This window comes from Oncorhynchus clarkii, chromosome 17 (genome assembly GCF_045791955.1).
Source record: "Oncorhynchus clarkii lewisi isolate Uvic-CL-2024 chromosome 17, UVic_Ocla_1.0, whole genome shotgun sequence".
In the NCBI taxonomy this organism is placed as follows: Eukaryota; Metazoa; Chordata; class Actinopteri; order Salmoniformes; family Salmonidae; genus Oncorhynchus; species Oncorhynchus clarkii.
The window spans coordinates 24,018,901-24,045,997 of record NC_092163.1 but is presented as its reverse complement, the minus strand read 5'-3'; the positions used below and the strand labels follow the sequence as shown (position 1 = coordinate 24,045,997).

Here is a 27,097-nt window from a genome sequence, read left to right as displayed (position 1 = left end):
GTTACTCTACAGCCACTGCGTTCCAATTAAGGTGCTTATCAATGACAAGATCTGCCATTTTCAACCCGCATACGAGATGCCAAGTGCTGTGATAGGGAAGAACGAAACAAGTTATTCTAATTGAGTAAATCAAAGGAGACACATTAAGTGCTTAAGAATAGCTTAGCACAGCCATCGAGTTGACCAGACCCAAATGAGTACTATTATAAGAACATGAACAGTCATGCTAAACGAGACGAAACCAAATAGAAAAGGATGTCCAGTCAGCATAACATCTTTAAAACTACTGGGATGCACCTGGCTCAGCGTGGTACAATCTTATTTTTCAAACATGCTTTCTTTGACATCACTGCTTTCTAGGAATTTGTGGGTTTCAGTCCTAGAACTTTTAGGGACAAGGCCACTTGGCCTTAGGGGACAACCATGGCCTTCCTGACAGCCAGGATACATGGTAAGCTCTAGTTGAAGTAGTGTGTAAAAGACAACCCACGAACAAGTTGTGAATTAAAATCAGTATGCATCTCTTACGACAGTGCCATCTTGGGATTCCCCTCACATACACATCTCCCAACCTCATAGGCCAAGGCACAAGGGATCCATTCCCTCCCTATGACTTGTTGAGTTGCCTGCATGCAAACACAAAGCATCTGGCACTTTCCTGAAGTTCCAGACAGACATTTGGCAATGTTCTGCGTATTCCTTTAAAGCTCAGTTGTCCTGAGTCTGCACAACTCTGCCAGGACCTAGGATCAAGAGAGACACTCAAGTGTTTTAGTACTATCTCTCTTGACACAATTATGAAAATAATCATGGCCTCTAAACCTTCAAGCTGCATACTGGACCATATTCCAACTAAACTACTGAAAGAGCTGCTTCCTGTGCTTGGCCCTGCTATGTTGAACATAATAAACAGCTCTCTATCTACCGGATGTGTACCAAACTCACTAAAAGTGGCAGTAATAAAGCCTCTCTTGAAAAAGCCAAACCTTGACCCAGAAAATATAAAAAACTATCGGCCTATATCGAATCTTCCATTCCTCTCAAAAATTTTAGAAAATGCTGTTGCTCAGCAACTCACTGCCTTCCTGAAGACAAATAATGTATACGAAATGCTTCAGTCTGGTTTTAGACCCCATCATAGCACTGAGACTGCACTTGTGAAGGTGGTAAATGACCTTTTATTCCGAGGCTCTGCATCTGTCCTTGTGCTCCTAGACCTTAGTGCTGCTATTTATACCATCTATCACCACATTCTTTTGGAGAGATTGGAAACCTAAATTGGTCTACACGGGCAAGTTCTGGCCTTGTTCAGATCTTATCTGTCGGAAAGATATCAATTTGTCTCTGTGAATGGTTTGTCCTCTGACAAATCAACTGTAAATTTCAGTGTTCCTCAAGGTTTCGTTTTAGGACCACTATTGTTTTCATTATATATTTTACCTTTTGGGGATGTCATTCGAAAACATAATGTTAACTTTCACTGCTATGCGGATGACACACAGCTGTACATTTCAATGAAACATGGTGAAGCCCCAAAATTGCCCTCGCTAGAAGCCTGTGTTTCAGACATAAGGAAGTGGATGGCTGCAAACGTTCTACTTTTAAACTCGGACAAAACAGAGATGCTTGTTCTAGGTCCCAAGAAACAAAGAGATCTTCTGTTGAATCTGACAATTAATCTTAATGGTTGTACAGTCGTCTCAAATAAAACTGTGAAGGACCTCGGCGTTACTCTAGACCCTGATCTCTCTTTTGACGAACATATCAAGATTGTTTCAAGGACAGCTTTTTTCCATCTACGTAACATTGCAAAAATCAGAAACTTTCTGTCCAAAAATGATGCAGAAAAATGTATCCATGCTTTTGTTATTTCTAGGTTAGACTACTGCAATGCTCTACTTTCCGGCTACCCGGATAAAGGACTAAATAAACTTCAGTTAGTGCTAAATACGGCTGCTAGAATCCTGACTAGAACCAAAAAATGTGATCATATTACTCCAGTGCTAGCCTCCCTACACTGGCTTCCTGTCAAGGCAAGGGCTGATTTCAAGGTGTTACTGCTAACCTACAAAGCATTACATGGGCTTACTCCTACCTATCTCTCTGATTTGGTCCTGCCGTACATACCTACACGTACGCTACGCTCACAAGACGCAGGCCTCCTAATTGTCCCTAGAATTTCTAAGCAAACAGCTGGAGGCAGGGCTTTCTCCTATAGAGCTCCATTTTTATGGAATGGTCTGCCTACCCATGTGAGAGACGCAAACTCGGCCTCAACCTTTAAGTCTTTACTGAAGACTCATCTCTTCAGTGGGTCATATGATTGAGTGTAGTCTGGCCCAGGAGTGTGAAGGTGAACGGAAAGGCTCTGGAGCAACGAACCGCCCTTGCTGTCTCTACCTGGCCGCTTCCCCTCTTTCCACTGGGATTCTCTGCCTCTAACCCGATTACAGGGGATGAGTCACTGGCTTACTGGTGCTCTTTCATGCCATCCCTAGGAGGTGCGTCACTTGAGTGGGTTGAGTCACTGATGTGATCTTCCTGTATGGGTTGGCGCCCCCCCTTGGGTTGTGCCGTGGCGGAGATTTTTGTGGGCTATACTCGCCTTGTCTCAGGATGGTAAGTTGGTGGTTGAAGATATCCCTCTAGTGGTGTGGGGGCTGTGCTTTGGCAAAGTGGGTGGGGTTATATCCTTCCTGTTTGGCCCTGTCCGGGGGTATCATCGGATGGGGCCACAGTGTCTCCTGACCCCACCTGTCTCAACCTCCAGTATTTATGCTGCAGTAGTTTATGTGTCGGGGGCTAGGGTCAGTTTGTTATATCGGGAGTACTTCTCCTGTCTTATCCGGTGTCCTGTGTGAATTTAAGTATGCTCTCTCTAATTCTCTCTTTCTTTCTCTCTCTCGGAGGACCTGAGCCCTAGGACCATGCCTCAGCACTACCTGGCATGATGACTCATTGCTGTCCCCAGTCCACCTGGCCGTGCTGCTGCTCCAGTTTCAACTGTTCTGCCTGCGCCTATGGAATCCTGACCTGTTCACTGGACGTGCTACCTGTCCCAGACCTGATGTTTTCAACTCTCTAGAGACAGCAGGAGTGGTAGAGATACTCTTAATGATCGGCTATGAAAAGCCAACTGACATTTACTCCTGAGGTGCTGACCTGCTGCACCCTCGACAACTACTGTGATTATTATTATTTGACCATTCTGGTCATTTATGAACATTTGAACATCTTGGCCATGTTCTGTTAAAATCTCCACCTGGCACAGCCAGAAGAGAACTGGCCACCCCTCATAGCCTGGTTCCTCTCTAGGTTTCTTCCTAGGTTTTGGCCTTTCTAGGGAGTTTTTCCTAGCCACTGTGCTTCTACACCTGCATTTCTTGCTGTTTGGGGTTTTAGGCTGGGTTTCTGTACAGCACTTTGAGATATCAGCTGATGTACGAAGGGCTATATAAATAATTCTGATTTGATTTGATTTGTTATTTCTTCCTCTGCTTTGCATAGAGCTCTGTTACGACCACTTGTCTTCAACTTTTTGACTATGGATAATGGCATTAACCAGATTTAACCAAGAGGAGCGTACACGTGGCATAAATCTCTAACATTTCTGATTGCCTAATCTTCCACTTTTAGTGTGCAAAGTTCAAAGACTCCTCTTTACCTTGAGGAAAACAGATTCATTATACTCTCAGCCACCATAAACTGGGTGCATGTGGAATACTAGCCCCTATAGGTTGGCCCCTGGCTAAGAAGACGTTATAGAATCAGAATACATCTGTTACAACCGGTTATGTGTTTTTCATGACGACATCAAGACATTATGGTTAAGACTTCATATTCAACCACATAAAAAAAAAAACATTCTGGTTGTTATAAAGACATTTACAAAACATCCTATTAGTATACAACCTGACCATCAAAGACTTCATAATGACATCATTGCAACCTTTGCAGTATAGCTCTCTGGGTGGGTTGCACCAACATGGATTAGCTCTTAAACTGGGTTAAATCAAGGTTTATCGATTAATCTTGTTGCACCAAATTTTAAACCTAGTTTTAAATTAATCCTAGTTAAATTAAGTCCTTCCTCTAATCTAAGTTTAGTTTTCACTTTACACCTAGATTAATTTTAAGCCTGTTGCTTAAATCTAAATCTAACCTCCAATCTAATATCAATTTAGATTGGAGGTTAATTCTAAACAGTTCCTCAGAGAATAATTAGAGACAGGTTGAATCCTGTTGAGTTTTATGATAATTAACTCATTATTAGTAGGCTATTTACGTGCCCATTTTGTACAACAATTGAACAGGGGCTTATGATATACCCTGCCTTGATACGAGTGATGACATTACGCAACATGCTGTAACAGACCTGATAACGGTAATAGTAGTGAAGTTGCATTAACCGTTAGTTTTAATGTGCATTATAGGCATTGATATTTACAAGTTATTTATGCTTACTAAATATTGGTGGGTTGAGTTGTCCGTCGTCATCATAGGGGTTATTGAGAGGGGCAAACTGCTGGGGAATCATCTTGCATATTTTCTGCGTGATAGGATCAATTCGTTTGGACGGAATCCCCACTCCGTCTCCGTTCTGAAATAGCCCCCGCCTCTCCTCTGCCGCATCCTTTTTGGCTTTCACTTTTTCTTTTTTTCCCAGCACGCTTTCATCTGATTTGTATTTATTATGGATCCCCATTGGCAGCAGCTACTCTTCTTGGGGTCCAGCAAAATTAAGGCAGTTTATACAATTTTAAAAACATTACAATACATTCACCTATTTCACAACACACTGTGTGCCCTCAGGCCCCTCCACCACTTCCACATATCTACAGTACTAAAATCCATGTGTATGTATATTGTGTATGTTATCGTGTGTGTGTGCGTGCGTGTATGCATGTGTCTGTGCCAATGTTTGTTTTGCTTCACAGTCCCCGCTGTTCCATAAGGTGTTTTTTTTAATCTGTTTTTAAATGTAGTTTTACTGCTTGCGTCAGTTACTTGATGTGGAATAGAGTTCCATGTAGTCATGGCTCTATGTAGTACAGGAGAGATTGACATGTATATTATTAATATTAGCATTCTGTGTACATGCAAGGGCCAGCCGTGCTGCCCTGTTCTGAGCCAATTGCAATTCCTTTTTTTGTGGTGCCTGACTACACAACTAAACAGTAGTCAAGGTGAGACAAAACTAGGGCCTGTAGGACCTGCCTTGTTGATAGTGTTGTTAAGAAAGCAGAGCATCGCTTTATTATAGACAGACTTCTCCCCATCTTAGCTACTACTGCATAAATATGTTTTGACAATGACAGTTAACAATCTAGGGTTACTCCAAGCAGTTTAGTAATCTCAACTTCCTCAATTTCAACATGATTTATTACAAGATTTAGTTGAGGTTTAGGGTTTAGTGAGTATTTTGTTGAATGTTGCAGTCATTTCAGTCGCTGTAGTATCTGACGTGTATAGTGTTGAGTCATCCGCATACATAGACACTCTGGCTTTACTCAAAGTCAGTGGCATGTCGTTAGTAAAAATTGAAAAAAGCAAGGGACCTAAACAGACACCCTGGGGAATTCCTGATTCTAATTGGATTATATTTGAGACACTTTCATTAAAGAACACCCTCTGGGTTCTGTTAGACAAGTAACTCTTTATCCACATTATAGCAGGGGGTGTAAAGCCATAACATATAAGTCTTTCCAGCAGCAGACTATGATTGATAATGTCAAAAGCTGCACTGGCTAATCATCATCAGTCACAAGTGCTGTGCTTGTTGAGTGTCCTACCATATAAGCATGCTGGAATGCTGTTGTCAATTTGTCTACTGTGAAATAGCATTGTATCTGGTCAAACACAATTTTTTTTCAGATGTTTACTAAGGGTTGGTATCAGGCTGATTGGTCGGCTATTACTATTCTTGGGTAGTGGAATGACTTTAGCTTCCCTCCAGGCCTGAGGGCACACACTCTCTAGTAGGCTTAAATGGAAGATGTGGCAAATAGGAGTGGCAATATCGTCTACTATTATCCTCAGTAATTTTCCATCCAGATTGTCAGACCCCGGTGGCTTGTCATTGTTGATAGACAACAAAATTGTTTCAATGTGTCAGCGTTTGTTGCTGGCATGTCATCCCTAAGTTTGCTTATCTTGTCAATTAAAAAGTAATTAAAGTAGTTGACAATATCAGTGGGCTTTGTGATGAATGAGCCATCTGATTCAATGAATGAATGAGCCGAGTTGGCTTTTTTCCCAAAATGTAATTTAAGGTGCCCCAAAGCTTTTTACTATCATTATTTATATAATTTATCTTTGTTTCATAGTATAGTTTGTTTATTTTTATGTAGTTTAGATTTATTAATTTGCAGTATGTTTGCCAATCAGTTGGGATGTCAAATTTAATTGCCATACATTTTTGCCTCATCCCTCTCAACCATACAATTCTTCAATTCCTCATCAATCCAAGGGGATTTAAGAGTTTTTACAGTAATTTTCTTAATGGGTGCGTGCTTATTAGTAACTGGAATAACTAGTTCCACAAATGCGTCAAGTGCAGCGTCTGGTTGCTCCTCATTACACACCACAGACCAGCAAATATTATTTACATCATCAACATATGAATCCCTACAAAATGTATTGTATGACATCTTATACACTATATTAGGCCCAGCCTTTGGAACTTTGGTTTTCCTAGATATAACTATTATATTGTGATCACTATATCCTATGGATTTGGATACTGCTTTAAAGCAAAATTCTGCAGCATTAGTAAAGATGGAATCAATACATGTTGATGATTTCATTCCTGTGCTGTTTGTAACTACCCTGGAAGGTTGACTGACAACCTGATCCAGGTTGCAGACATTGGTTACAGTTTGACGTTTTTTCTTGAGTGGGCAGCTTGATGGAAGCCAGTCAATATTTAAATCACCCAGAAAATATACTTCTCTGTTGATATCACATACATTATCAAGCATTTCACACATTATCTAGATACTGACTGTTAGCACTTGGTGGTCAATAGCAGCTTCCCACAAGAATGGGCTTTAGGTGAGGCAGATGAACCTGTAGCCATATTACTTCAACAGTAATTAACGTTAGATTGTCTCTAAGCTTTACAGGAATGTGGTTCTTTATATAGACCGCAACACCGCCTCTGTTGGCATTTCTGTATTTTCGGTAAATGTTATAACCATGTATTGCTACCACTGTATCATCAAAGGTATTATCTAAGTGAGTTTCAGAGATAGTCAGAATATGAATGTCATCTGTTACAAGCAAGTTATTGACTTCATGAACCTTGTTTCTTAGGCTACATATGTTAATATGGGCTATTTGTAGCACGTTTTTGCATTGCTTGATTGTTTTTAATGCTTTACTGGGAAGCTTATCAGAGGTAGACTTACTCATGTTATTTACATTGGAGCTGATAGTGCAGGGTGAGCTGCATAAAGGGGTCTTCCTACTATTGCACACCGCCTCAGCTCTAACAGTGTAACTGGTTTATAGGCCTCTATCAGGTCCGACAATAGTTTTTTGTCATAAGTGGAGAAATTTGAATTTTTTTAAATGCCATGATCAGGTGGCTAACGAACAAATAATAAATGGCAAAATAATGTTCGATAATGACAATAATAAATCATATTTTATGCTATCTAGCTTGGTTTATAAACTACTGTAACGTTAGCTAACAAATGAGTTTCCTGTCTTGTACTGGCAAATAACAGATTTGATTTCAAATCAACCAACCCATGATAACCTTTCACGATGTAGTTGCAGTAGTTCTAACGTTACATTGTTATTATTTTATCATGGAACAGCAACTTTGTGGCCTCATTTGTCAAATCGGCTAGCTACTTCGTTTCAACTCACAAAATACCTCTTATATTTGTGTAACATGTCACTAATCATAGTTTAAAACATAGATTTACTGATCCAGATTTAAAATTAAGAGGTGCGACACATATCGGATTAATTATGAATCTAGATTTTCAAAGCCTTGATTAGCTCTAATCCTAGATAAATGTAAACCATGTTGGTGCAACCCACCTTCTGTGTTTGGTCTGGTTCTTAGAGGAAATAACACTGTTTTAAATAGTCTGATGCTTTCGTACACATCCATGCATTTCTGGCTTTAATAGATATGACACACCAAGAGGTGAGGAAAACCTCCAAAGAGCCACATACATCAGATTAGGAACCCTGGTTTTTACCTGGCTCTGCTTTCAGTGTATTTGGGTCTTCCCAGGTTATCAGACCCTGTTATGGAGAATTCTAACAGGGAAAAAGTTAACACCAACCAGTAACAGTCTAGTCTTCAGACCCATCCACACAAAAGGAGACTGAGTGCGAGTCTTGACAACAGAGTAGCAGTCCCAATACACTTAAGCTTAGCCTTTACATTCAAGCCCTCCAGCTGGACCGGCAGTATATGTGATTAACTAGAGAATACTGTACAAGGCCTGACTCAGCAACTCCACTCTGTCAGTCACTGTAACCGAGGAGGAAAACTCCCTAATGAAAGAACTCTATTAACCAACTCCTTCGCGACCTACTCAATTATAACCTTCCAACCACATACACATACACATAGTAAGTCATACTTCCATGCAGAAAGTAGGCTACAGTCTGTCTCTCATTAGATTCTGTCAGGAGTCATTTTATTTTGGTGCCTAAAAGAGCTGGCAGACCAATAAGTTGCCTTCCCTACCATGAATATAATTCGTTTTTCCTGCCTCACATTAATTTTCTATTTATGGCCCTGCTATAAGATCCTTATGCCAATGGTCTTGAAATCATTTGCAGATTTTGTGAACGTGAAGACTGCGGTAAGTAAGAAGACAGACAGCTCATAAAGTGAGGGAGGCTTATAAAATAATAATACAATTAATAATAATTTGGTGGATGCTTATTTACCCTATTTCACACATGTACACGTGTATTAATAAGCATGTGTGAATTGAAATGTGTTTTTTTACCTGGTAAAATGATGGCAAAATAAAAAATGTGCATATCTCAACTCCAGCTGAGTAACACCTCCGAGAGTGGTGTCATGGCCAGCGTCTGCCATTATCAACGGTAACCCTCAAGCAATTAGGGTTAAGTGCCTTGCTCAACGGCATATTGACAGATTTTTCTGCAGGTTGACATTTATTGTCATGAATCTTACCCTGGATGCAGATCTGAGGGATTTCTGCAATTTCTGCCAGCTGTAAAGTCAAAATTGGGAATAATGTACAAATGATAACAAACATTTGCTCTTTGGTCTTCATTTAATGTTAAGGGTTAGGGTTAGCAGTGTGGTTAGAATTAGAATCAGATGTTGTGACTTTGTGGCTTTGCCAGCTAGTGACCACTCTGCAGAGCTGCCTCTAGAACAAGATTCATTGTGAAAAATGCTGACCGATTTTTTGCTTGTCGGCTCTGGGATTCAAACTAGCTACCTTTCGGTTACTGGCCCAAAGCACCGCTAGGCTTCCTGCCGCCCATTATTCTGTTGATATCTATGTAATACTAGGTAGAATATTTTCTCGCAGACTGAAAAAAATGTACACTATGTCTGTAAAGTAATTTACATAAGATTTGTTCATATGTTTGCTATTCATGCACAGGGCTGGAAGCAGGAGTACGAAAGATGCCGAATAGGAGGCTTGAAAACCGTATTCCAAGATTTTTAATACATTTTGTAGTCACATTTTACCATCTTAAATGCCCCAATAAGCTATTTCCTCTTTGTAAATCATACAATTCAAATTACACACCAAAGATGGCTTCACAAAGATAGGCAGTTTGCAATGCTAATGGCTGCTTCCGTCACAAAATATACAATGCAGCCTACTGAAAGGTTTTCCTTGTCCTTTATTCCTCCCTGTTAAAGCATGGAAAATGTGATTTGAGTTCATGCAGTCTCAGAATTTGAATTGATTTACAAAGAGATATGGGTTCCCCTATGTGCAGTGTACATAATGTTAAGTATCCCTCTTGGGGTGGGAAGAAGTCCTATGGTATTACATCAGCAAAGCTACCAAAAAAGTCAAAAGAATTCTACAATTTGTCACTTGTCACAGTTTTTCTTACAGCTATTCATAACCTATAGACTATAATCTTGTGTGTACAAAAATGTAACTTGATAGAGAGGCAACCGAGTGTTCCTAAGGGGCTGAGAGGTAGAGGCAACTGAGTGTTCCTAAGGGGCTGAGATGCCGAATGTAACAATGCTGTTTCTGACTATCGGGCATGTGTGTCCTATATTGAGTGTCTTTCCACGAAAATAAATGTATTTTGCTATGATATGGTATGTTTATTTTGTGGCATCTTCATTGATGTGCTTACTTGAGCAGCAGCCAAGGTTGTAAGTGTGATCGGTTTTTGCACCAAGTATACAATCGGATACAACGCTAAGAGAATCCGTCAGCACAGACGAGATGGCCATAGTGACTGATCAAACTGTGCTTTGTAAGTAACACGTCTGCTATTATCTGCTCCCAGTCTCTGTGTCTCAGCCAATTAGAGGCCTGAAAAACATTATTTCAGCCATGTAGAAAGCCTGACAAACATTTCAGGCAACAGGGTCCTCTTTTGCCTGCAGAAAACAAAGACACAAATACGTCCATCACCCCTGAAGTGTTTATCTCCCCAGAAATTGGGACATTGCACTGCACTGACCAACCCCCTCAAAAACATCCAAAGGCTGCAAGGGAAAACGTGAGGCGTATATAGACAGAGGTTGAGGGGGTTGGGTTTGGATAGGCCTGGGTTTGGACAGTATTTGATATCGTTCAAATACTTTAAGCATTTGATTGAGCCTGCACCAGGCAAGCTCAATCAAGCACAGCTTGGAGTCATTTGAAAGTTTTCAAACATGATTTGAACCCTTGGTCTTCTTGCTCCTCTATGGTCTAAAGTGCCTTGGTCTCCTGCCTCTGTCTGTTGCTTGTCTGATGAAGTGGTGGTGACAGCCCCGCTGTCATGCAGCCCAAGGGAACACGTCACTCCCCCAGCCATGTGATCCACAGGCCAGAGCAGCCACTGGGCCGCGGGGGCAGCTACGCTAGCCCTGGATCATGACAGTGGTCTGAGGAGGAGCACGAGGTCTGTCCTTATGCGAGAGCAGGCTAGAGACGAGAGGGCAAAATTAGCATAGGCAAAAAAAAATACGATTTAATTAGTTGTTTAAAATAGTACCTCCTCCTAAAGCCCAAAGTAATCCCCTGTCGAGTTTCATGCTTGTCAATGTGTGTAGTCAAAGCAAAGTCATTAATTTCACTACATGTAGGCAGCAAAGTTAATAATATCTACATTACCAGAGGGTGGGTCTTGTCAAAACAAAAAAAAGGCATGGTTGAACCATCATTCTCTACGGTTGAGGGCAGCAGATATGATCTTGTCTGATAAGGACAGTAGGACACAAAGGACACATTCTGGCTATAATAAATTGTGATGTAAAATGACATTTACAGCATAGTCATCATTCAGTATAGTTTACAGTGGACCGAACCACATTTTTTGAGAATAGATCCAGTAGAAATTGAACTGAAATGGGTACTTTGTAGAACATTGTTAGTTTGATATTTCAAAGGTGGCTGAAAGGTCCTTGGCGGAGTACCTGGTGCTGATTCTTTAACACCTATACTGGCTCAGTCAGAAGAGAAGCCCTTAGTACACATTAATGTCTACCAATATCATCACAACAACTAACACTTGTTCCTACTAGCAAAACAAAAGAACATGGTCCTGGCCGTGTAACTTCTTGTAACGATATAACTAGATCATCTTTGACTAATCAACTCCCCTTACCTGGATACAGCATGGTTGAGAGTAACCAGGCCTCCTGCTTCAGTGAAAAATTGAATTACTATCAATCATATTCTGTCTGTAGCATAAGTGAATGATATGCGCAGAAACATAAATAAATGTTTACATTCCAACGGACATTGCATGCATCTTAAAATAGATTTGGAAATAACTTGCAACTGCATCCTCTCAAATGTGTCAATGCCAACGTTAATACATTTTCCAAATGATAACTTAAGAACCGACTTCCCAACAGAGGCTGCTGCCTTGTCTATATATGGTGCTGCTTCTCTATGCAAAGCTTGCTGAGGAGATTTACACTGCTCACTTCAAAGCAATCCGTTTGCCTCTGTATAAATGTGTGGATGTCTTAAAACTTAAAACAAGCACAGGGCCTTTTCCATTTGGTGCTATCCTCAAACTGGCAATGATTATCCTCTATGGAATACATGTGTTATATATATATCATTATATCCCCCACACCACAATCCATGGAAAATGTCTGGCCCAACTGCTATTTTAGTTATGTACAGTATACCTGACTATACCAGTATATCATTCACGGGAGTTTCAGTTTGAAGAGGGGAGTGATAAAAGTGTTGCTGGATTTCCCATTGAAAAAGGGCAAAAAGGCCTTACTCACATTCTATTCTGGTGGGTTCCTATAAATGATGAACACACTGATATGGAAAATCTGTATCGATGGCAGCTGCATTTGTCACGACTTCCACCGAAGGTGGCCCCTCTCCCTGTTCGGGCGGCACTCGGCGGTCGTTTGTTTTGAGGAGTTTGTTTTGAGTTTAAATACAACAGGATAGACTGCGGAGCAATTCAAGATCCAAATGATTTTAGCTAGTATGTAAACTACATGTGGAGTGAACATGTAGGAGTCCTACTGTTTCATGTTCATGACTCTCTACTCGTATCTCTCTGGAACCTATAACGTAGTAAAATGAGTTTAGTAGTTGTTCATAAATAGTAACCGTTTGCCAACTGTTTAGAGTCCATTACATCTTTTGATACACCTGTTAGTGTTTATATATTTGTTTTATCTTTATCAGGAAGGTATTCCAGTGTTTTTACATCGCATACACAAAATGAACAGCCAAAGAACAGCTGCTGCCTCTGGGCTCCAACATATTCCATACCTAATCTATTCATGCTACATGCTAATGTATCATTATCATTAGCATCACAATGATGATTTCTTGATGCGTTTTCTCTCTTTTTTTTCCAGCACCAGTGAGTCATCAATTCCCGTCTTCAGTGAGATACACCACGGTATTTGGTACACTTGAACACTCTCAATTGTTCCGTATGTTCTACGATGAAGCACTGCAAGTCATAAAATATCCAACTGGTGTTGAGCGAAAGTGGAGGAGAAATTGCAGAAAAAGCCATTTAACTGAAAGGAAATGAAGCCAGTTCTGCAATACTATTACAGTCCACAGTATCTCTACATACGGTATGCAAAACAGTAATTGGTAGATTTGTAGACAGGCGCTAGTCAGGCAGTCAATTGAATGCTCACATGAAGGATTAAAACAAGAGGGGCAGCGAGGGCAAAGCTGAGAGAAAAAGAACACAAGACAGTGAAGCATAAAGGATGAAGTACAGTGGACAGATAGAAACTTAAGACAGGATTCCTTCCTGAACCCCAGAGACACTTACATCCCCTGAGAAAATGTAACCTAAGACAATAGATGAAAACAACAATAGGAATGGACAGCACATTGAGATGAATGGATACTAATGACGAGGTCAACAGGCCATACAAAGTACAACCCACTGTGCAAAAACTGGTTGAATTAACTTTGTTTCCATGTCATAAACAAAAAAAATGACAAAAAAGTCATCAACGTATGGGAATTTCATATTTTTTTTACCGAACTTTTAACCCAAATCCAATGACATAATGATTTTTTTTTTGTTGATTTCACATTAAATTCACATTAGCTGATAACTAAACCAAGTGTACATTTTAAAAATAAGTTGACGTCTGTGCCCAGTGGAAAGTCTCTTAGTGCTAGTCGATAACAATACAACTATTTTCTTTTTGAGACAGAAAGCTGCTTCTGTGGGACAAACTAGAAACAGGGACATTGGCATAACTTAGACATAAAATTTGTCCAAATTGAACGTCAATGTGCTGCGGGCCTCACCTCATTTACATGACAACAATACAAACATGACAACGTTAAAAGCAAGTATGTAACTTACAAGATCTCATCGTTCTGGAATTCCAGCGCTCCGTGCATATCTTCAAAGTCTTCTCCCCCTCCTTTTGCTGTACCCTCAATGGTCTTGTAGGGTACGACCACTAGTCCCCGCGCTCCTGAGGTACGAAGAACCTTTACTTCCATCATGCCGACACTCTCGCTCACGGTCATTACCGGTTCTTCAAAAGTAAAGATCCCGGCATGGTCATCGTCAAAGATAGTCACAGTGGCTGAGCAGGGCAGGCCAAGGCCCGCCAAAGTGTCCATGTGATTAGCCCTTGGTTGTCCGTAGCCAGTGCCCTCGGATATGACCTTCACATTGCTAAGGTGGACCAGAAAATTCTCATCCTCTTCAAAGATGTCATCGTCAATGATGTCTATCCGGATCTCCTTCTCAGTCTCACCAGGTTTGAACACCACAACGCCCTCAGTGAACTGGTAGTCCGAGCCGGCATTGGCTGTGCCGTCTTCGGTACGGTATTCCACTGAAACAGTGTTAGTCAAGTCCCCACCAAGGCGTACTACATTCAAGGCCACTGTACCGCAGTTCTCCAAGCACTGGTATGTACAGGGGTCAAAGAAGATCTTTGACGAAAAGTCATTCTCCAAAACTTCGGAGCGGATCTCGTATGCACCAACAGCTTTCCTGGCTTGGTCTGCTGCATGCTTCTTCAGTACATTCCCTGCTCCCGTCATGATCCTGGTAGCCTGGCATCGGTAGAAGGCGCGACTCTTTTGCTGCTGTGTCAATACCTGGTAGTTGGCCAGTTCTATCAGCTGCTCCGTCTCCTTCTCTGGATGCTTCTGCTTCAGTTCCTTCAGGATCCGGGCCATTTCCTTCCTGGCCTCCTCCTCATCCAGGTCCTTCTCATCAAAACCCATCGCTCCGTCCATGAAGCCCTCTGAGTTGAGCATTTTCCCATCCATTTCAATGTCCATCTTTGAAGGAAGTTGAGCCTCCCCTTCCGTCTCAATGATCACCCCCCTTCGCTTCCCTGCGCGGTAGCGCTTGTACATGTACTTATAGACAAGAAGTCTGCGATCCGCAACGTAAGCCATCCCTACACACAACGGGAAAAAAAACAGTGTGACAAGGCCCTCCCACACCTGTACGATGCCCGGTGAGATGACAGCCAAGATGAGATAAAGCCAGGTGTACGCAAATATACTCCAGGTGGCGGTAACAAAAAATACCCTCAAATGTTTGACTTTCCGGTGCTCTCCATCGGGAATGACAGAAACACAGAGTCCAATGATAACAAACATGTTGAAGGCAGCACTACCAACGATGGTGTTCGGGCCCAGATCACCTGCGTCAAAGTTGTGACCGCACACCTCAACGACGGACAGTAGGATCTCCGGGGCGGAGGAACCCAGGGCCATAAGTGTCAGGTTGGACACTGTCTCATTCCATACATGCACAGTGGTTGTCACTTTTTCACCATTTGGTTTCTTGATGGTGATCTCCCTCTCTTGTGATGTAATTACCTCGATGGATGCCATGAAGCGATCCGCAATGATAGAGACCCCCAGGAACATGTAAAACAAGGCCACAAAGTAAACTGTGGCTCTTGCCAGTTTATCTCCAAAGGATGGGTTCTCTGGTAACCATATGGGCAGAATGACACCCACTTTGCATTTAGTACCCACTGAATCACACTTCTTGTTAGTCTGGTTGCCAATGGAAGAGTTTGTTCCGAGGCTTGGGTTTGAATTCACCGCTGTAACAAATGTAATTTCAGATGAAAAAACTGCCAACAACACTGTGAGTTGAAGAGTGCAGAAGAGGAAAGATGATGTCCCAGTTTGACCCATGATTCTGACGAGGTGTTATGCGCCAACTCTTCCTTTCACCTATGCAAAAAAAAAAGGGATCGATGAGAACAGAACTACCAAAAACTGTACAAATTTGAAAAATTACAAATGACAATATTCCTAACTCCAGTATTTCCCTAAGTTACAGTAGATATAAAGCAACCAGAGCCGCCTCCAATGCACACATCACACATTCAGTATTGAAGCCAATTGAAGCTAAATTATTTTAGGAAAGGTCTCTCTGTCAGATGTGGGGGTGCTTCAGGTGTTCTCTGGGCTAGCTACCAGGTTAGGAGGGGGATCTGGCTAACTTGGTTGGGGAAACACTTCCTAAATAATATCAAGAAAATAACACTGGTTTAACCAGACAACCACACAAGTGTACCACACACTTCTCTCTCTGAGTGTGTGTGTGTGTGTGTGTTACTTAGAGAGTGATCACCTGCATTGTATCATTTGAATAACTGGTTTAGATGGAAAAATGGCACCAATGATTACATTTCTCTTACATTGTCCTCTTGACATCCTGCCAAATTAGGGTTAAGTGCCTTGCTCAAGGAGACATTGACAGATTTTCCCCCTAGTCGGCTCGGGGATTCAAACCAATTCAACGTCTAGTTCTGATTGGCATATTATATATGTTTTTGTTACTCAGTTGGGGTCTTAACTTACTATTGAGAGTAAGAACAGTAGAATACACCAGGTGCAATTTCGAAATTTGGTGGTGCATCAGCAGTTTTTCTCTTGTTATGTCAGTCACTGACAGTCACTCAATTAGCCATGTCAGGAAAATATTTTTAGATTGGCAGTTAGTCTAGCCAGACATCCAAACTTATAGTAATCATGCCGAATCCCGACTGGGCACACAGGGCATGTGTCCAGGGGCCCTGACATCCATGGGGGCCACATTGAGTTTGTTAGTCATTCTTCCTCAGATATCATACTAACATTGCAAAGTCATTACAGAATGTGTAAAATTGCAGGAAATTTGGTGTAAAACGGCAAAGTATTCTCTTTGCCCCATGGTAAAATGTGTAGAATTGCAGAGAACTTGCTTAAACATTTTATTTACATTTTATTTACCCCCATGACATGTAGAATTGCAGGAAATGAACTTAAAAACAAAAACGTTCTCTCCACCATCAAGAGGGGAGTCAATAAAATGTTTGCCCGAAGTCAGGGCACCCCAACCCAATCTTGCTTAGGGCCCCCAGAAGGCTAGGGCTGGCTTAAGCTGGCGATAGTAAAATGTATTTCATAGTCGTATCTTTCTTTACATAGGTTATTCTTTTGAGAAAGGCAACATTTGTCCTAATTACATGATTCTCATTTGCAACATGAAATCACAAAGATGCAGTATCAGAAAATGACAGCTGACAGCAATCTAGTCCGCAATTTACAGTACATCCATGCACATGTTCTTTACAGGTAAGATTTAAAGACAACTAGCTGATAAAGTAGCCTACAAAAATGTGTAACATTTCAAGTGACAGTAGTTGCCCAGAATGCTAGCCTACCGTATTAATCCACGTAATGGGGAACGGAATTTCTAAACTACTCAAAAATAATTTGAGGTTGAAGAAAGGATACAGAAGTACTTGAGAAATCCTCCATTTCCAACCCTTTATAAAACAATGATGTAGGTTGCGCCATCGTCAATAAATCTTGAGTTGTTGTATAGGTAAACCCTTCGTACCCCAAAAATTCGAAATGTTCTGCCACACTGTAGATAGCCGACTAGAGACAATCATGGGCTCTCAACGCGCGCTTCCTCGGGACTGCTCTCTCTCACTCTCTTGCTCTGTCTCCCCCTCCCCCCCTCTCTCTTCTCTCATCCTGGTTTTAATGTACATGCTCTCATCTCCCAAGTGATGTAATAATGTTTTTTCGATACTGATGCAAAGCAATGGGGGAATTAATTTCCATATATTATTTGATTTGCTGTCTTGAGAAAAAATAATGAATTTATTCTAACAGCTTATTTTAGGATTAGTTTCATTATATCTAACCAAAACTTGAACATGAATCAAGTTTGAACAAATCAGTACTGTATCTTCATCTCATGTATTTTAGAAGCACTTACTTGTGGAAACTACATTATTGACACAATATTAATATAGTATTGGAGGTTAATGCAACCTAGGCCTAATGCAAACCTAGATATGCTCCATTTTGTTTAGCCATAATGCTATTTTTTTAATATCCTTTATACAATAAATATTTAACACTTCTTCAGGATCAGTGGATCCCCCACGGGACGGTTGAGCTAACGTAGGCTAATGCGATTAGCATGAGGTTGTAAGTAACAAGGAAATTTCCCAGGACATAGACATATCTGATATTGGCAGAAAGCTTAAATTCTTGGTAATCTAATTGCACTGTCCAAGTTACAGTAGCTATTACAGTGAAATAATACCATGCTATTGTTTGAGGAGAGTGCACAGTTATGAACTTGAAAAGTTATTCATCAACCAATTACACATTTTGGGAAGTCTTGATACAACATTTTGAACAGAAATGCAACGGTTCATTGGATCAGTCTAAAACTTTGCACATACACTGCTGCCATCTAGTGGCCAAAATCTAAATTGTGCCTGGGCTGGAATGATACATTATGGCCTTTCTCTTGCATTTCAAAGATGATGGTAAAAAAAAATATTAACAGTTGTTTTTTTCTTTGTATTTTCTTTTACCAGATCTAATGTGTTATATTCTCCTACATTAATTTCACATTTCCACAAACTTCAAAAGTGTTTCCTTTCAAATGGTATCAAGAATATGCATATCCTTGCTTCAATGCCTGAGCTACAAGCAGCTTTAGATTTGGGTATATAATTTTAGGCGAAAATAAAAAAAAATGGTAGGATCCTTATCCAACTGCAATATTGTTATGTTTGACAGGATATAGGCCTAAGGTACTTTTTTTTATTTTTACCCATTTGGAAAATTCAGGAGTCTGATCCCAAGCTATTTATTTCATTGAGTATTTACAGAGAAGCCCCAATGCAACCTGGACTCAGAGGTAGACATAAAATGCTAAACAAAAAAACAACACTCAAATTAGTATGTTACATTTGGTATGGTATGTATTAATTTGTGGACGTCCTTCATCTATTTCATATGATATGTTACAAATTGCAATTCATTCAATATGTTAAGAATTTGCAATACGTATGATATGTTACAAATTCTGTGTCTAACGTTAGCTAGGTGGCTAACACTAACATTAGCTCGAAGTTAGGGGTTAAGGTTAGGGTTGTTGCTCAAAAGACTTCCTTCCAAAAATATGTCCTTTCCTTCAGTGTCGACCTAAGCATGTAATTATGTTGATGGTCATTGATTTTCCGGTCATTTTGCATGCTGAACAACCCCAGGCAATATCAGTACCCTACTATATTCAAACTGCGTGCTGTGCGCAGCTTCATGCGCTGACCAAATAGAGGTAGGCCTATTTTCGATCTTACACATCTGCGTGTTAACTTCAGCATTCAAATGTTTGTAAAATGGCTTGCGCATTATTAGGCTTTATTTGTTGAGTGACAATCAATGTAATTTGGTAGGTTATTTTGATTAAATGCAATTAGCAAATTGTGTTTTACCAGCCTAAGCTACAACTTTCATCTTGTTATAGGTAGGCTATACTGTACGCTGATCGGGGCTTACATTAGATTGTATTTACATTGTTCGTTGTTCACCATCAGGAATAGTTTTGGTAATTTTGCTTGAAACAATCAGGGGAAATTTGATAATTTCATAACAAAGACAGCAATCACTTTTGCTACCCGCACTGCATGGTCGAAACAGGAGAAGAAGAGAAGCTCCAAGTCCTTCAAAACTTCCAAACGGTCTAAATCGTTAAATTATGAGACGGGGTTGAAATCCAAAGTTGTGCTATATATTCATTGGCTATATCATAGCTCATTTTTAAAGATAAATATTGATATATTACTAGCTCTTAACACTTTGAATCTGCAAAAATGACAAATTAATTAGTGGATGCTTTCAGATCACTGATAGTGGGGTGGTAGATACCTAGTTTCCCTTATGACTCAGCTTAGGTGCCTACATACACCATAGATACGCACACACGCACACCAACACACACACGCACAGAAGTCAGCTTAGACAGATCCATCTCAGAGATACCCAGCTCATGAACAGCAGATTTTCATTTGGAATGGAAAATGAATGTGTTTATGCAACAAATGTTAGTGCATCGAATCGTATCTCATCGAACCAAATCGCATCGATTCGTTCCTCTAATCAAACCTCTAATCAAACCAAATGCTAAGTAGTTGCAAAGTAGCTAAAAAGAAGTAAGTAGTTGCAAAGTTGATAATTAGCTAAAATGCTAAAGTTTTCCGTGATGGGATTCAAACACAGAACCTTTGGGTTGCTAGACATTAGCGTTATTCCTCTAATCAAACTGAATCACACTGAATCATTTCAAACTAAAATGTATCATTCCTGTATAGTATTGAACCCCATGTATCTAGATACTTATCAAATTGTCTTGAAAGGGAAAGATGTATATCTCTAAGAGTTAGCTTAAGGGATAGGGGAAGGGTTAGATAACATGCCAAGTAGTTAAAAAGTAGCTAAAAAAGTAGTAAGTTGTTGCAAAGTTGCTAATTAGCTAAAATTGTCCATGATGAGATTCAAACACACAACCCTTGGGTTGCTAGATGTTCTCATTATACACCTACCTATCCACCTGACCAACCACCCTCCTTTCAGTTTTGGTTCTTGGTTTCTATGTGTTATGTAACCCCACCAAACATAACATATCATACTAATTTGCGTGTCCCCAATTTCCGTTTACTATCTTACGTCGAGTCTATGAGACCAGCCTGTCAGATAAGCTGAGGTCAATTATAACTCACTAAAGAAAAGAGTTTCTGCTCCTGCTTGTAATCTTGAATCACTGCAATGCCATGTCAGGTCAAGTTACCCAATGCTGAGCTCTCTGACATCTTTTGTCCCCCCTTGTTAGCCCACTCTATCTCCAGGCCTCCGGTAGAAGGCTAGCTTACCAGCTGACAGATATGAATAATATGTCAGATGATGCTGCAACAGTCACTTTTTGAATTAGCCCATGCTGCTCCAAATGCAATACACTAGCCTATGCAGAGTCACCAGAAAATGCAAACATTCGGTTTTCAGGGATACAATATTTTCAACCTAACTTCTGTTTCCCCTGAAAAATGGAAGTGGGACCTCTGCTCAGACTTCTTTCTACGCCTACTACATTAGGTTACACAGTGACTACCTTTCATTATTTGAAGCTTTGACTTGGAAAGAATTTCACCTTATGGGAGAGGCGAGAGTGCTTCCATCAAAGTTTCATCAAATGCGCCGTGCCTGATTTGTTTCCTTTTGAAACAATGTAGATGCACGTCCCTTGGCAGAGACACAGCCTGCAGTTGAACCTGACTCCATTCTGAGTCAGTGGAGTTTTAATGACGGCTGTTGTAGGGCTGGGAAGCTTTCACCTGAAATAAATTCATCATGGAGCGAGAGGGAGAGTTGAGGTGAACTCCCAGTTGAGTCAGTCATGTTTTTGCTCTTGGCTCACGCAGACTGGACACACTTTATTGAACATCAGTCAGATAGTTAGTCATTCATGATTTTACTATCAGTTATTTTTGATTAGAGGGTTATTTTGGCTTACAGGCACTTGGCCAGTCTTTGCTTGTACTCCCTTAGTCCTTAAACAGTCCTTTGCTTCGTCGTATGACACATAGTAAGTGAAAGATGTGATAAGCATTCACGATATATCTAAAGTAGGTATTGATATAGTAGGAATGCAAGCTTTCATGGATAGTTTGCTGCTTAATTGAATGAAAGTTAGGTTCGGACGGTAGAGTGTACACATTTGTAAGGCCAAGTATGGATTAGGAACAGAAATCACTCCCATAGCATTTCTCCACACCATCCCATTTTTGTGTATGCACTTATTGATTGATGGGCCGTTCCACTAAACTACTTTGGGACTGTTGTCTGTAAAATGTCACTGCAGACTCTTAGTCAAATGATGATCCATCTGCTCAAAAATCATAATAACAGGCCCATGGGCTTCAACACTATTCTTCCTTCTTTTTTAAAAACAAAAATACAATGCAATGTTGTTGATGCTCTGTATTTTCAAGTATTGTGGTGGCAGCATCATGTCATGGGTATGCTTGGCACCAGCAGGGACTGGGGAGTTTAGAGGAAAACACGCCGTGGTCTTCTGAAAACCTAACACAGGGACAGAGTTTTATTTTCAGCAGGACAATTTCAGCACAACTGTTAATGCCAAAGGCACACCAGAATGTCTTTCCAAGAGGTGTTCCTGAATGGTCCAGTCTCGGTCCTGATTGAAATCTGCTTGAAAATCAGAGACAATATTTGAAAATTGTTGTCTATCAATGATTCCCACCCAAATTACTGAGCTTGAGCAATTTTAACAAAATCAATTGATATACAGTGCATTCGGAAAGTATTCAGACGCCTTGACTTTTTCAAAATTTTAAAATAGATTCAATAGTTTTTTTCCTTCATCAATCTACACACAATACCCCATAAAAAAATGGATATATCACATTTACGTAAGTATTCAGACCCTTTGTTGAAGCACCTTTGGCATCAATTACAGCCTCAAGTCTTTTTGGGTATGACGCTACAAGCTTGGCACACCTGTATTTGGGGAGTTTCTGCCATTATTTTCTGCAGATCCTCTCAAGCTCTGTCAGGTTGAATGGGGAGCGTAGAGCTATTTTCAGGTCTCACCGGAGATGTTCGACCAGGGTCAAGTCCGGGCTATGGCTGGGGCATTCAGAGTCTTGTCCCCGAAGCTACTCCTGCGTTGTCTTGGATGTGTGCTTAGGTTCGTTGTCCTGTTGGAAGGTGAACCTTTGCCCCTGTCTGAGGTCCTGAGTGCTCTGGAGCAGGTTTTCATCAAGGATCTCTCTGTACTTTTCTCCATTCATCTTTCCCTCAGTCCTGACTAGGCTCAAACTCCCTGACGCTGAAAAAACACTGCCACCACCATGCTTCAACCTCATGGCTTGGTTTTTGCTCTGACATACACTGTAAACTGTGGGACCTTATATAGACAGGTGCGTGCCTTTACAAACCATGTCCAATCAATTGAATTTACCACAGGTGGACTCCTAGGAAGCTGCAGAAACATCTCAAGGATGATGAATGAAATCAGAATGCACAAGCTCAATTCCGAGTCTCACAGCAAAGGGTCTGAATACTTACCTAAGTAAATAAGGTATTTCTTAATAAAAAACTTTGAAAAATGTAGGAATCTAAAGACTGTTTTCACTTTGTCATTATGGGGTATTGTGTGTAGATTGATGAGGATTAATAAATGTTTCTAATCCATTTTAGAATAGGACTAATGTAACAAAATGTGGAAAAAGTAAATGCATCTGTATACTTTCCAATTGCCCATTATGTTGCCCTAAGAGTTGTGCAAGGTTGGTAGAACCTTATTCAAAATGATTCACAGCTGTAATGGCTGCCAAAGGTTCTTCCACCAAAAGGGATCTGAAGACATACGCAGTCAACGCATCTTAATAATAAATAAAACAAATCTAAAATTAGTCTTTCACTTTGAACATTTTGAGTAGCTTGTGTAGATCGATAGGGGGAAAAATCGAATTGAATCCTTTCTTAGATTTAAATTTAAGGTGGCAAAATGTGAAGACTGTGCGAGGGGTGTGTACACTTTCAGCAACCGTATATTCATGTTCTCCTAGTTTCAGAGTACAGGCAGCACAGTGATATATTCAGCCATGGTCATGCATTGCGTTACGTTAGATAATCAAAAACTGGGAGGACAAAAGCGTAGCATCCGGGTATGTCTGTTAACTGCATGCCATTTTAATTATGTTAACTGTGGGACATCAACTTACATTTCGGTAAGAAAATGCTAATATTCACTTATTTTTATTGTATTTTTATACCCATTTTTCTCCCCAATTTCGTGGTATCCAATTAATTGGTAGTTACAGTCTTGTCCCATCGCTGTTGGTGGCAGTCAAAAGTTCAACCAAACCAAATGCTAATATTCACTTATTTTTAGTTATTTTTATACCCCTTTTTCTCCCCAATTTCGTGGTATCCAATTGGTAGTTACAGTCTTGTCCCATCGCTGTTGGTGGCAGTCAAAAGTTCAACCAAACCAAAGTGTGGATGGCAGGCCCTCCTTGTCCATAATCTGATTTCTGGGTAAAGGAGCAAACATACACATTTGTAAATTGGGAGAACTATCTCTTTAAATGTCACATAAAATGTATGTCATGGATTTATTTTTTATTTATGTTCTTGTAATTATTCGTGGTCTAACTTCCCCGCTCCATGAGCTGCACCAGTTAATTAAGTCTGAATGAAGATTTATCTGACCCCCTTTGCCTGGAAGTCCAATTTCTCACTGAATGTAGAGGACTTTTGTTCAGGTGCTTCTGCCATCAATTGGATACAAATCAATATCGTATGGTTTGCTAATGTAATATTTGAATCTCCCATAATCCATATTATAATGGAAATACTCACTGCCGTAAACAAGACTATCATATCACTAAGAAACTCATGCAAAAACATAGAATTATGATGACACATGATGATTCCCCATTTGCTAGTCAACTGCACCATCATTCTTTCCAAGGTGACCGACATTCATGGAAGTCCAACCATCCATGCACCTCACACAGTCAAAAAAACAAAGCCAAACATCTCACCACGTTTGAAAAAACTCCATTGGTGACAAATACATTTCCAATTTGTCAAAGATGAACGAGATGACCAACTGAACAAAAAACCCTCTACTCACCTCTGTTAGTCCCAATGGAGCTGAGAAAAATACGTACTGCCTAGCGGGAAGAACGGTGTGCGATAACCACTCTAAATTGAACAGAAACAGACTGTTCCGCAGATGCCCGGTCCCAAGGTGTCTCTCTAAACATGGGCCGCATAGCTGGGCTGGCTGCTGCTTATCGTCCTCCTCAGCCCGATCCATGGCCATACAAGGACTCTGCTGATAGAGCCTGTCACTCTGGGCTTCTGGAGTAGGCCGGCTATCTGGAAGCTCTTTGTCGCCACCGACACATGGGAGATAAAGGGTTTGGATGGTGGGTAATTTGGATGGTGGGTACTTTTTAGACAATGTTGAACTCACCCACCAGTGGAGGAATGTGGTGGATAAGTGGTTCCCTCCAGGGTGATTTTCCACTGTTTCCAGGCCCTTTGACCGTGGAGGTGGTATATGGAGATTGGATATCTCCATTAATTGTCTTGAAGTCCATATTATGGATCCAGGGGATGGGTGGATTAGAGGTGGATCCGTAGAGGAGAGGTGAAAAAAAAGAGGATCTTGGTAGTGTTTCAGTTCTCCCCAATGTGTTCATCAAAGTGACAAGGTTTCAGTCTGTCGATACGTTTGGAAGCGTTGTAACAGAGATGTGAACGATAGGGGTACGTTGTGTGATTTCCCATCACTTGCAAGCTTTATTGAATGTGTGTGTGTGTATGTGTTCAGCCCTTTTACACGTGTTCACAGTGTGTGATGGACTACATGCGTCGTATCATTTTACTCTCTAAGACACTGTACAGTGCGTGAACATTAGTTTCAAAGTTATGACCACTTGCTGCCAAATACATTTTGATTGATAATAAACCAGAGGCATTCAAATAGCCATTTCCATATGGCTTATGTGCCTCCCTTTTCCAGTGTGAAGCCAACGAACTCCCTATCAAAACTGAGGTGAGAGCAAGGCAGTGATTATTTGAAGAAGATAGCACACCCAACTGATATCTGTCTTTGTCATGAGCGCACAGATATCAACCATCGTCTACTAGCGTCTGGTGGAAGAGAAAAGATGTTGAGAGGAAGGGTGGCAGGCTTAAAGGGGTTGAGGCTCATTAAAGCTACTGCAAAACAAGAACTCATTCTCTCAGACAAAACGATTGACATATCTGCATATCTGAACCCATAATCAGCTGATTAGCATAATCTGCTATTTTAGCCCTCATGCACTTTATAGGCATGAATCTAAATCAATGAGGGTGTTACATACCCTATATTCTGCTATGCTAAGTGTTATAAAACAATACGAAGCATGTAGCTGAGCTTTGTAAAGCAAAATGTCACACCATTTTGGTTTTCCTCTCCAATCGAGTCGTAGTCGTGACTTATTTGCAGTGACAATGCTCCCTCCTCGCTTCCCTTGAAATAGAAGCCTTATCTCTCCCCGTCTGTGGCACAGAATCTGTGCCTGAGCTCCATTTCATTTGGCCCCAAGCAGCACGCTGCTCTATTTACCGGACTAGCCTTTGTGCTCCATCGACATCATAATCCAAGTTGGAAAATTCAAGTCATGCCAAACGTCTGTTCCACACAGAGTTAGGACGCATACATTAACCTCAAGTGGGAGCAATCGCTTTTGAAGCATAAATAAGCGGTGCTATTGGACGAGCTCAGACGGTGTCTTGGTAGCGTTTATGTTCGGAAATGTTATTTATCTTTTTCCCAGTTAATGGGTCTTTGGTTTTGCCACTTTTAAGTTGCCACTATTTTCCTCTTTAAATAATCATGGATAATGTTTCTACAAAATACCCCATTATCTCAAAAGACATTATTTTGGTTTTGAGAGTAACTTACATCATGGAGCATTAACCATTTTGGAGGACAATGCTACAACATATTAGCTAGTCAAAAGTCTTGAGACATAAGCTGGCATTCAATCATTGCAGATGTTACGTTTTCCATTCTGCCTTTTCAGAAGTGTGTTTGATTTGCACAGCATTTACCTCAGAAGGACAAAGTTGACATGTGATTTAGAAATGGGCAGTCTCGTGTTGTGAACTGTTCAGTATTGATGCCAAACTTGGCTGAGAAGTCACCCAGGGCACACAACAACACTGCCAATTCCTAAATCAAGTGTCAACTTCTTCTCGCCCGGACTTGCTGCTGTTAAGGGCAGTGTGGAAAACTACCATCTGCAATGATTGAATTTCAGCCAATCTTGTTTGAGACATTGGAAATGCATTGCTTTTCTTACATACACGTACATAATATAATTTTAGGTTGTGGCCTTGTACTTTGCTGCAACTGAAAATTGAGTGTTTAAGGATTTGAATCACAAGCTGATTGACTTGAGTCAACTGAGTCAACAAAAATAAAAAAGTACTTGAATTAATAGACAGTCATATGCCTCATTGCCCTCATATCCAAGAGTTAACTTGGTGAAGACTGACAGAAAGAACTACGAAGGCTA

The 27,097-nt window shown here is 40.6% G+C and overlaps 1 protein-coding gene across 2 annotated transcripts in view; it reads right to left on the bottom strand.

Annotated features, from left to right (window-relative positions):
• The window catches only part of LOC139370574 (solute carrier family 8 member 1a), a 43,871-nt gene extending 19,122 nt beyond the window's left edge, over positions 1–24,749 (bottom strand). Inside the window, exons 1-2 of one of the 2 annotated variants that reach the window (XM_071110149.1) lie at positions 24,655–24,749; positions 14,017–15,869 (exon numbers count right to left, since the gene is read on the bottom strand). In XM_071110149.1, coding sequence (XP_070966250.1) covers positions 14,017–15,830 — 1,814 coding nt within the window. In that variant the 5' untranslated portion in view covers positions 15,831–15,869; positions 24,655–24,749. Of the gene's footprint in view, positions 1–14,016; positions 15,870–17,347; positions 17,570–24,654 lie in introns of those variants that run through there. The other variant, XM_071110150.1, reaches the window with a different exon arrangement.
• Positions 24,750–27,097: the final 2,348 nt, after the last annotated feature.